Below are 12028 nucleotides of genomic sequence, written 5' to 3'. Positions count from 1 at the left end.
GAATGACAATTGCGCAGTCATGCAACATTGTACCTGTATTACATTTTTATATTTTTTTTCCACACAAATAGACCTTTCTTTTGATGGTATTGAACCACTGCTGGGTTGTTTTTTTTTTTTGCGAAATAAATGAAAAAAGACCAAAAATTTAAAAAAAAACTATTTCTTTGTTTCCCTTATAACATTGAGCTAATAAATAATCTTTCTGCATAAATTTAGGCCAAACTGTATTCTGCTACATTTCCTTGGTGAAAATAACCAAGGAAATGGTTGACCTGACACCCCATCTCATTTCTTGAGGCCACAAAATGTCAGGACAGTACAAATATTCCCCCAAATGACCCCTTTTTGGAAAGTTGTCAGTCCAAGGTATTTAGTAAGTGGCATGGCAAATTTTTGGAAGTTATAATTTTTTTCTGGCAATTTTTTGGAAAACGAAGAAATTAAAATAAATAGTTTTCGTGACATTTTTGTTTTTTACATACTGTCACAGTGCAGCACAGCGTCATAATATGACTGCTGTGGTGGTCAGCAAAGACACCTGATGACTGGTGACCTTATGTAAAAAAAAAAAATAACAAACATGTTATACTTACCTGCTCTGTGCAGTGTTTTTGCACATAGCAGCCCCAATCCTCCGCTTTTCCGGTCCTCCGCCGGCGCTCCTAGCCCCTCCACCCTGCTCAGTGCCCCCAGAGCAAGCAGCTTGCTATGGGGGCACCCAAGCAGGCTCGCTCCTGAGCCACTGCTCTGCATGTCCATTCACACACAGAGCCATGTCTCGGCACCGGCCCCTCTCTCTCCTCATTGGCTCGCTGTCTGTAATTGACAGCAGTGGGAACCAATGGCTCCCACTGCTGTCTCAGCCAGGGACTGACCATTTGGAAACTCGGGCACTGCCCGAGGGCCCGGGGTCAGTAGGGGGCCCCATGAGATGCCCCTGGTACCTTTTTCATAGGCTTTTTTGAGTTTGGGCATGATCCCCTATTGCCCGAGGGCCCCATGAGTTGTCAGTCCGCCCCTGGTCTCAGCCAAACAGAAGGGAGAGTCCCTGAAGAGCTGAGGCTCTCATGCACATCGCCAGATCACGATGGGGCTGAGGTAAGTATTGGGGGAATAGAATGCATAAAAGTAAAAAGCTGTGAGCCTTTAAAACCACTTTAACCACATTTTTTGGAAAGCTGAGTTAAATTTCACTTGCCACACCCAAGCCTGATAACTGCCATTCCTGTTGAATTAGGAAATCACTTAAACAGAAACTGTCTGACAAAGTGAAGCACGCTAAAAGATCTCAAAAAGCAACACATCATGCCGCGATCTAAAGAAATTCAAGAACAGATGAGAAACAAAGTAACTGACACGTATCAATCTGGAAAGGGTTACAAAGCCATGTTTACAGCTTTGGGACTCCAATGAAACCACAGTGAAATAAACAGACCGGATAAAAAAACGGATGTAAACAGACAAACGGTCCGTTTTTGCATAAGTAGTGGATGTAAAATTCTGATGTAAAACTGATGTAAAAACTGAAGAAAGGACCCAAAGGCTCATCTCACATTTGCCAAAAAACATATACTGTAGATTATCTCCTAGACTTTGGGAAAATATTCTGTGGACTGATGAGACAAAAGTTACATCTGGAGTATAAACAACCACAGCATTTCATAAAAAGAAGATCATACCGACAGTCAAACATGGTGGTGGTAGTGTGATGTTCTGGGGCTGCTTTGCAGCTTCAGGACCTGGACAACTTGCCATAATTGATGGAACCATGAATTCTGCGCTCTACCAGAAAATCCAGAAGGAGAATGTCCAGCCTCAGCTCCTGACCTCTCAAACCACACACTTGGGTTATGCAGCAGGACAATGATCTGGAACATACCAGCAAGTCCACCTCTGAATGGCTCAAAAAACCCCAGAAAAACTAAATTAAGGTTTTGAAGTGGCGTAGTCAAAGTCCAGGTTTAAATCTGATTGAGATGCTGTGGCATGACCTTAACCCTTTCACTGCCAGAGCCATTTTTGCATTTTTTTGCACATGTCTAAAAAATTATTTTTAGCCTGAAGATTACACAAAACACCCAAACATTATATATTTTCTAAAAGCAAACACACTAGAAAATAAAATAGTGGTTGTTCCAATTTTTTATGTCACACAATATTACCATAAAAGTCTAAGAAACACAACATTTCAGTAAAAAATTTTAGGACAATCAAACTCAATAAATGACCCAAATTGTTGGTAAAATATAAAAGCTGAGGTGGCGCTGAGTAAATAGATACCCAACATGTCAAACTTTAAGTTTGTGTGTGCCATTGAAATGGTGGCAACCTACAGTACCCTATATTTTCTATGCTTCAAAAGTCCCCTATAGGTCATCAGTTTAGTGTTACAGAGGAGGTCTTGTGCTAAAATTATTGCTCTCACCTTGGCGTGCGAAATGTAACATGTGTATCGAAATTGATGTTTTCACGTGTTGGTACCCCCATTCGTACATGTGTATGTGGGGGTGGGGGGCCTCAAATTGTTTTGGGAGGGGAGGGATTTTATGTGCTTAAAAAAAAAAAAAATATATATATATATATATATATTATTTTTTTTTTTTTGGTTAACTTTTTTTTTATAGGGGAAAAAAGTCAAGAGGGGGCAAATTCTTTTTCACAGCACTGTAGGTGTTCACAGGCATATTAAAAGTGAAGAATTTACAGGCTGAAAAACAAGAAAACAAGAGATTTTGGGCGGAAAAAATGCTTGATGCACCTAATTGCATCTAAACATGTCTAAACGCGCTAAAACGCTAGATATGTTTAGTCCCTGACTGTTCATTCATCCCAATGGCCAGAATAAGTTAATATCCTGGCCAATGAAATCCATAATTACTCAAACACTTAACGCACCTAAACGCATGTGCAGTACGTGGCTTTTTGGTGCATTTTTTAAGCTGATATTTCCTGCCAAGAGTAAAAGGCATTCAGAGGAGAAATTTAGACGCCCGGGGTGCAGGAGGCCTTTATGACGTTGGAACTGCTATTTTTGTAAGCAATCATCTGTAACGAAGATAAGTAAATGTTACTTCTCGTGCTTTTCATTCCGCTGTCTGGTTGTTATTATTCACTAGCACTGTATCGGGAGGCTTACTGAATATTTTCCAGTACAGTGTATACTGGGCATAGTTCAGCTTATTAAAAACTCCTTTACAATACACAGCTCATAAAGCGGAACGGAATCCCACATAGAAAAACTGGTGGGAGAAAGGCTTCTATCACACTAGCAGCACGGTGGATCATGATACTGCCGCAATGCCAAGCCAATAATTTGGTTCGCAGTTGTGGCGTGGTCCCATTCACTATGATTGGAGAGTTTGACAGGCGGTGCTGTCAAACAAACTTGGCACACCGCATTAAAATTGGCGGACCGAGGTGCAAAGCATTGCGCCTGTACAGCTGTGAAGGTGAGAGGTCCAGGTGGAGGAAACGGTAAAAATGAGGATCAACTGCCTGTTTTTACTGCCTCCTGGCAAACTGTGTGAAAGGTGCCTTACAGTTTATTTGCTAAAAGGGACATATCTTTGCATGCTATTCTGCAAAAAAAAAAAAAAAAAACCTTCCTCCATTTGCTTTTAGCCACTTTAGGGCTCGTTGACACCTGTGGTGGTGGTGGTGGTGGTGATGGTGGTGGTGGGGGGAGTTAAAAACACTTAGTAAGATGTTTTTTTTCACCCCAACTGCTCCCCTTAAGCTGTAAAGTCAGCGGCCAGGGGTGTTCACATGCCACAGCCGCGATGCTTTGCTTCACAGCCATGGCAGAAACTAAGCCCCCTGTTATGTTCAGCAGGCACTACAGCACGCTGATCCAGGGGTGGACTGACAACTCATGGGGCCCCCGGGCAATAGGCGATCATGGGGCCCCTGTGTCCTTGCCCAAACTCAAAAAAGCCTATGAAAAAGGTACATCTCATGGGGCCCCTTACTGACCCCGGGCCCTCGGGCAGTGCCTGAGTTTCCAAATGGTCAGTCCGCCCCTGCGCTTAACGCAACCCATTCAAGTGAGTGGGGCCATACTGCAGCCACCCTGCAATTGTAAGCAATGCACTCAGTTCCTGCCTGGTAGTGTGGCATTCAGGGGGTAAAACAGGCAGTGAGGGTGGGGCATGTCATCTCCTCAACACCTGTCAAACACCTCAGGAAAGCAATCCAAGCACTGATTACTTTTCAGAGGAGTGGCAGCCCTTGTCACATCTGTGTGCGTTCTAGTGCAGTCAACAAAAGTAGAACATGCTTAATTTTTCTTTCTGTATAGAATGCATCTGAAACACAGCAAAACGCATGGAAAGTGCACTGGAATGCATGTAAACACCAGAAACGCTCCAGAACTCACATGAGAACTGAGATGAAGAAAAAAAAGGAACGCATCGAAAACGCACCAGAATGCATTAAAAAAACATACAAAATGAGTGTAAATGTGCATTCAGAAATGTATCTGGAACAAAAAAATTGTTGTGTGAACCAGCCCTAAAAGTCTCACTTTAGTTTTATATATATATATATATATATATATATATATATATATATACATACACACATACATACATACGAGATTTAATTCCTGGAATGTAGAAGAAACAACGCATGTGTGCTGTTGGCAGAAAATGAGTGACAGGAATCTGGAGCAGCGGATTAACATAAGACTTTGCGTGAAATTTGACAAAAGTGCGAGTGAAACTTTAGCACTGTTACAACAGGCTTATGGTGAACATTCCATGAAGAAATCAAGCATAGGTGGTTTAATGAGGGGCTTGAAGATGTCCATGATCTGCTAAAAGCGCAAAGGACGGATGCAAATGTGTAAAATGAAAAAGTTAGGGGAGCTTGTTCAGAGGAAAAGACCGGAACTCTGCCCTGACAAGTGGATTGTCCACCACAACAATCCTCCTGCACATGATGCCCAATGAAGTATCTGCGAGTTCCTGGCCAAGAAATCCATTCCAAAACTTGATCAACCACCTTATTCCCCTGACTTAGAATTCCGCAACTTTTGGCTGTTTTCAAAATACAAAAAATGTCTTAAAAAGGAGATTTGATGAGATTCAGGACATCCAGAGAAATAAGAGAAGAGTTGACCATTCAGGTACTCAGGTAGGTTTTACCCATATCAAAAAGGTCCATCAAAGGGAATGGGGTCCCTTAAGAACTCGCCCACTAGAACCGCACTTATCCCTTGCTGATCATATTCACATGTATATAAAAAGCCTATAACAGGCGATAGCCATAATTTCCCTCTTATAGTATAACTTATCAACTCTTATATCGGAGATAAGCCTGGCAGCCCATGGCTCAATATGTACAACTCAATCCACAGGAGAGGCAACAAATACGGGCAATTATAGGACAGATGAGAAGAGCTTCCACCACAAGTGTCTAAAGACCATTATCACCGGGAGGGATTTTACACTGTGCTAGACAATCTCTTCAACCAATTCAGAGAGAATGGAAAGATCACTTTATTGCCTTATGTGCCGAGAGTAAGAGTTCCTCATGTCAGCTCAGTCTGGAGATACGGAGATACGGCCTTCTCACAGATGTCTCATCTTATTACATTCTTGACGTGCAACCTGACAATTGCAAATTCCAGCACAGATAGGTGATTATATGCTCTTTTCTTTTATAGGTGCATTTTTTTGCCAGAATTTATCTTCATGACGCTTTAAAGAGACTCTGTCACCAATTTGAAAAATTGCAGGTTAACACATAGAAAAATCTAAGCGGCTCTAAAGGCTGAAGGCTTTTTACCTTAGTGTATTTTATGCATTAATGTAAAAAATATTCTGCATGCAGCTCCCCCCCCCCAGCTGCACCTTATAGTTAACTGAGTCCCATCTCGATCCAGCAAAGTGCGCAAGATAAACGGCTCTCTCTCCTTTCTCTCCCTCCTCATTGGCTCTGACACAGAAGTGAGAGCCATTGGCTCTTGCTACTGTCAATCACAGCCAGTGAGGAGGGAGCAGGGGACGGGGTCGAGCCCCACTCCATGTGTCTTATGGACACACAAAGCCAGCTCAGAAGCGAGACCACGTGAGTGCCTCCATAGCAAATGTTTTTCTTTTCATTCAATCAAAGGCATCATGAACTGTGTTTACTATGCTTCAGTTTATGAATGAACAGGGAGCTCTGTACAGAGCTATTCCTGTTCATTCATTCTGTGCTGCTGAGGCTGCAGAGATGGAGACTAGGGTGTCCTCATACTTCTTTTTCTGCCTCAAAGGTGAAACATCAGAGGTCTATTTAGACCCCTGATATTTCACCATTGTCCCCTAAAACAACATTTTAAAAATAACAGAAAATAAAATTGTAAATAAATAAATAATAAATAAAATGGTAAAAAGTAAATTAAATAACAAAAAAAAAAGTGCTACCAGTGGCGGAACTACAAGGGTTGCAAAGGTCGCACTTGGAACCGGTCCATGGCGTTCCGTCCCCGGGCTTGGACCCAAAGATGGCAGGAAGGGGGCTCACTGTGGGACCGTAATAAAGGGTCCCACATTGGGAATAAAGTGCCCCAGGATCAAAGGAAAGGGCCCCATCCAGGGGGGCCTTTATGATTTTGGGCCACGAAGGTTCTAGTTACACCTCTGGTTAGGATAACAATATTCAAGATCTTGCAACCCTCAATTCTAAGTTTGTTGAGATATTGTGGTCACCTGGATGACCAATTCGACTCTCTCTTTATATGCATAAACAGTTATATTTTTGAGGTCAAATAATATGTGTCTCCTGCTCTTCTCTTATATACTGTATGTGCCCTTTGAATGCACTTTGTATTTTGCCACGTTGTCTCTGCACCCTTTTAAAAATTTCAATAAACATTATTGGAAAAGAACTGAGCCGTGTCTGATTTTGACTGTTCCTGTTCCCCAGTCCGCCATTGGTCTGCACTCATACTGGGCCCACAGCAAGTGTTCCAGGGCACAATTACTTCATCACGTCTACTATCCAGACCACAGTGATCCCTACTTCTGTGCTCAGTTATCTATAGAGAGTTCTGTGCTCTGGCACTGTTTGCAATCACACTGAAGCGAACCATACAAGACCACAAGTGAACTGTGCCTAGGGCCACCTCTTCCAAGTAGTCCCAGGCATGGTACACTTAACCATTCTCGAGAATGATTCAGAGCATTCACATTACACAAATGAAATGGACCAAGGAGGTGAACCATGCCCAGGCTTGGTTAAAACTGCCTTTGTGAGTGCACCATTGTGGCCCTGAGTCTGCCGGGCCTGCTGAAATCATATCCTTGATGGCGGCACCCAGCAGCAGTCTCTGAGCTTTTGAATGTCTACACAAGGGAGGCTTTTACAGGTAAATAATATGCCATTATGTTCTCCAGGAAAGATTAATTCGAAATGTATGACTTGGCGACTGGGTCTCTTTAACCACCTTCCGCCAGCCCTATAGTACAATGACGGGCGCAAGGTGGTTCTCTCGATCTGATAGGACGTCATATGACGTCGTACCATTCTCACTGCGCATGCGCGGCGATCGCCGGTGCGCTGTGTCCCTCGGACACAGCGGATCACGGAAAGAGCCGAAGATGTCGGCTCGGTCATGTGATCAGCTGTGTCCAATCACAGCTGATCACATGTAAACACGGAAATGCCAGTTATCGGCATTTCTCTCCTCTCGAGCTGTCACGCTGACAGCTCGAGACAGCTGACGAGAGGAGAGCCAGTAATCGGCTTTCAGCGGAGGGGACATGTACACTGATCATCAGGGCACTGATGATCAGTGTGCCCTGATGATCAGTGTGGCCCCAGAAGTGCCACCTGTCAGTGCTCATCAGTGCCACGTGCCAGTGCCCATCAGTGCCACGTCAATGCCACATATCAGTACCTACCAGTGCACATCAATGCCACATATCAGTGCCCATCTGAGCTGCCTTTCAATGTCACCCATCAGTGCCAGTCAGTGCCACCTATCAATGCCAATCAGTGCCACATATCAGTGCTGCCAATCAGTGCCACCTATCAGTGCCAGTCAGTGTCGCATATCAGTGCGCATCAGTGCCAGTCAGTGCCGCCTATCAGTGTCAGTCAGTGCTGCCTATCAGTGCCAGTCAGTGCCGCCTATCAGTGCCGCCTATCAGTGCCATATATCAGTGTCATGTATCAGCGCTGCCTTTCAGTGCCCATCAGTGATGCCTGTCAATGCCCATCAGTGCAACCTACCAGTGCCTCCTCATCAGTGCCCATCAGTGCCACCTATCAGTGTCCATCAGTGCAGCCTATCAGTGCCCATCACTGAAGCCTCATTAGCGCACATCAGTGAAGGAGAAATAATCACTTATTTACAAAATTGTATAACAAAAACTAAGAAAAAACGTTTTTTTTTTTAATTTCAGTGGTTTTTGGTTTGTTTAAGAAAAAAAAAAAATCCCAGAGGTGATTAAATACCACCAATAGAAAGCTCTATCTGTCTCAAAAAAATTATAAAAATTTCATATGGGTACAGTGTTGCATGACCGTGCAATTGTCATTCAAAGTGCGACAGCGCTGAAAGCTGGGCAGGAAAGGGGTATAAGTGCCCGGTAGGCGAGGGGTTAAATACAGGGTTATAATGTGAATATTGTTACTACAACAGTCAAAACACTTTTTGTTCCTGGTGTAAGACACAGAACGTATCCAGAGCGGTTCTTAATTTCTACACTTGTCCCCAAGAAATAATAGAAATGCACAAAACTATTCCCCGGCCTTAACAATTAAAATCACTCTGTGCTAAGCGTCTGTTCCATAAATTATTGATGCTCTTACCAGAACGACTGCAGAGACCGGGCTCCACAATCCTGCCAGTTAAGTCGTAGCAGGCGATTGCGCACAGTCGAACGCCTTCACCACAGCCTTTCATGTCTCTGCGAGCTCTCACTCCCAGCTGCATTTCATTTCTTCCATCTCGAATTATGCAGTCCGACCAATTTCCATACGGCTGAGATTTATATACTTCACAGGCGCATGCCTCAGTCTCCGCTAACGGATAAAGCTCGCTGTTCTGACATCTGTCTCGCTTCTTGCTTCTCCCTGCAATGAGATGGGCATCATTTTATTGAAATCAGGCAAAATTTGTACACCCAGAAGTCTTATCAGCAAAGTAAAAATAAAAGACCTTATTTAATGGGGCTTTCCCAGTCTGTGAAAAACTGATTCCATCTCCATGATTGTTGGAGGTTGTGGCAAGGTTTAGGTTTTCCCCGGCTCTTTGAAAGCAGATTTGACGCTAATTGAGCACTCAGAGCTGCCCTACTATCCTGGTATACTCAAAGGTGATGGATTTCCAAGGGTGGAACTCTGTAGTATCAGAAAAGGGTTAGACCAACAATGGGCAAACTACGGCCCGCGGGCCGTATACGGCCCGGAGGACCTTTTAATCCGGCCCGCGGAGCGTGATACTGTCAGGATGGCTGTCAGGATGTGTGTAGGCGGGGCAGCGTGACGAACGTGAGGGGAGCTAGGCTCCTCTCACAGTCCGCCCTGAAGACCGGAACGGCGCGGGAACACGGCGAGAGGAACGCGCGGAGCAAAGGTAAGTAAATTGACACAGGGGGGACTTGGGGACTTAATATGGGGAATGAATTAATATGGGGGATGAATTACTATAGGGGGGATGAATTACTATAGGGGATGAATTACTATATGGGGGATGAATTACTATATGGGGGATTAATTACTATGGGGGATGAATTACTATAGGGGGGATGAATTACTATATGGGGGATGAATTACTATGGGGGATGAATTACTATATGGGGGATTAATTGCTATGGGGGATGAATTACTATGGGGGATGAATTACTGTGGTGGATGAATTACTATAGGGGGGATGAATTACTATATGGGGGATGAATTACTATGGGGGATGAATTACTATGGGGGATGAATTACTATAGGGGGGATGAATTACTATGCTTACTATGGGGGAATATTACTATACTTACTATGGATGACACATACACATCATTCATCTACTCTTGGTCTGGCCCCCGGGTCCAATATATGAACCCATTGCGGCCCTCAAGTCAAAAAGTTTGCCCACCCCTGGGTTAGACACAGTCCTATGCTGAACCATTCTCCTTGCTTCGTATATTTTTAGTAAGAATGTTGAAATTAAATTAAATGTATTTTTATTAATAAAATATTAATTAAAATTATTAATATGAATAATAACCAGGGGCGGATTGACCATTCGAGCGCTGCCCGAGGGCCTGGGGTCAGTAGGGGGCCCCATAAAATGCCCCTGGTACCTTTTTATAGGTTTTTTTGGGAGTGTTTTGAGTGAGGGCAAGGACACAGGGGCCCCATGATCCCCAATTGCCTGGGGGCCCCATGAGTTGTCAGTCCGCCCCTGATAATAACATTTATTTATTTATTTCAGGTACTTATATAGCGCCGTCAATTTTACGCAGTGCTTTACATATATATTATACATTCACATCAGTCCCTAACCCTCAAGGGGCGTACAATCTAAGGTCCCTAACTCACATTCATACATACATATACTAGGGACAATTTATAATGGAGCCAATTAATCCACCAGCATGTCTTTGGAGTGTGGTAGGAAACTGGAGTACCCGGAGGAAACCCACGCAGGCACAGGGAGAACATGCAAACTCCAGGCAGGTGGTGCCATGGTTGGGATTTGAACCAACGACCCTAGTACTGCCAGGCGGAAGTGCTAACCACTAAGCCACTGTGCCGCCCATAAAATAAAGCAGCCAGTAAAAATTGCTGTGTCTATTAATATTAGTGGTCAGTGTAGACGTGTGATCAGTGCTGGCAGAAGATCAATTTTTAGTTATTTATTACAGGTACTTATATAGCGCCATCAATTTACGCAGCACTTTACATATATATTGTACATTCAGGTGCCAATTAACCTTCCAGCATGTCTTTGGAGTGGTATTATCATGGTTAGCCACCTCTAACGCGTTTCATAGTACACATCATCAGGGGGTTGGCAAAACACACTTCAGTTTGGTAACAGCCTCTTGTGTACATGGAGGGATGCTTTGGTTGATCGGCTCATTTTTTCACCTGTCGTTGTTTACAATCAGCAGAATACTGATACCTACCTTTGGACTGAATGTCATTTTCGCAAGGAGTGGATGAATATTTCTTTTCTTTGGTGTATATGGACTCTTTAAAAGACACTTTTTATTTAAATTGATTCTTTTTCTTTTTATTATGTGATAATTGATACTGTATATAAAAGTTCTTGAAGGAACATATGGGCTGATATGTTTATGAGATGCAAACAAGCTATCCTTGATTATCCTTGATTTGAAGTAAAAAAAAAAAAAAGCTTGCAACTTTACTAATTTAGAGAAAAATCTGTTAAATGTAAGAAACAGGTGCTAATGTATTTCAGTAAATGTTTTACACTGTTACGAGAATTCACAAAGAGCTATCAACAATAATTCCCTCAGATTTTCAAATGAATTTGGCAAAGGTGTATTTACATGGCAGCAAGTCTTTACTTCGGAATCTGAGCCACAGAGTATGATGTATGTGCTGGAAGAAGCGCTGAATGGCCCTCACACAGGTTCTGGTCCCAGTACCAACTCAGAAGCAGCCATCCACCATTAAAAAGGTAGATGCTCCTAAGATGTGCTATCTGTTCAGTTTTCTGCAGATTTATGAGTAGTTTAGATTAGGGGTTAATGGGTAGAGGGAGCACAGGGCAAGGATGCAGAACTGCACTCCCCCAATGCATGCCATAGAATGGGTGTACCACCTTGTGCCCATCCTTTGCTCTTTGCTTCAACTAACCATGGTTGACATGAAGTGTGCACTGCCCCTGCATGGAAATCGTTTGCTTTCTTGTGGTAGTTGCACATGCACGGTGTGTTTTTGAGTCAGTTGTGGGTGGATAGGGTGGAGAGCAGGTATGTTTGAGCATGGCATAACAGCATTTGCTGTCAGGGCAGACATGAAACTGTGGCCCCTGGTTGCTAGCCACTGATCATGAGCTTGCATGTGGTGT

At 43.4% G+C, this 12028-nt stretch overlaps 1 protein-coding gene across 4 annotated transcripts in view; it reads right to left on the bottom strand.

Moving 5' to 3' along the window:
- The window catches only part of THSD7B (thrombospondin type 1 domain containing 7B), an 805377-nt gene that overhangs the window by 268925 nt on the left and 524424 nt on the right, over positions 1 to 12028 (bottom strand). For all 4 annotated transcript variants that reach the window (XM_089654059.1, XM_089654060.1, XM_089654057.1 and 1 more), the window contains one exon: positions 8806 to 9069. In XM_089654059.1, the coding sequence (XP_089510185.1) occupies positions 8806 to 9069 (264 nt within the window). The remainder of the gene's footprint in view (positions 1 to 8805; positions 9070 to 12028) is intronic.

Source organism: Staurois parvus, unplaced genomic scaffold (genome assembly GCF_062004578.1).
Source record: "Staurois parvus isolate SC_StPar_1 unplaced genomic scaffold, SC_StPar_1.0 ptg000735l, whole genome shotgun sequence".
NCBI classification, from domain to species: domain Eukaryota; kingdom Metazoa; phylum Chordata; class Amphibia; order Anura; family Ranidae; genus Staurois; species Staurois parvus.
The sequence above is the reverse complement of the archived record's forward strand: the minus strand, read 5'-3'. Positions and strand labels throughout refer to the sequence as shown.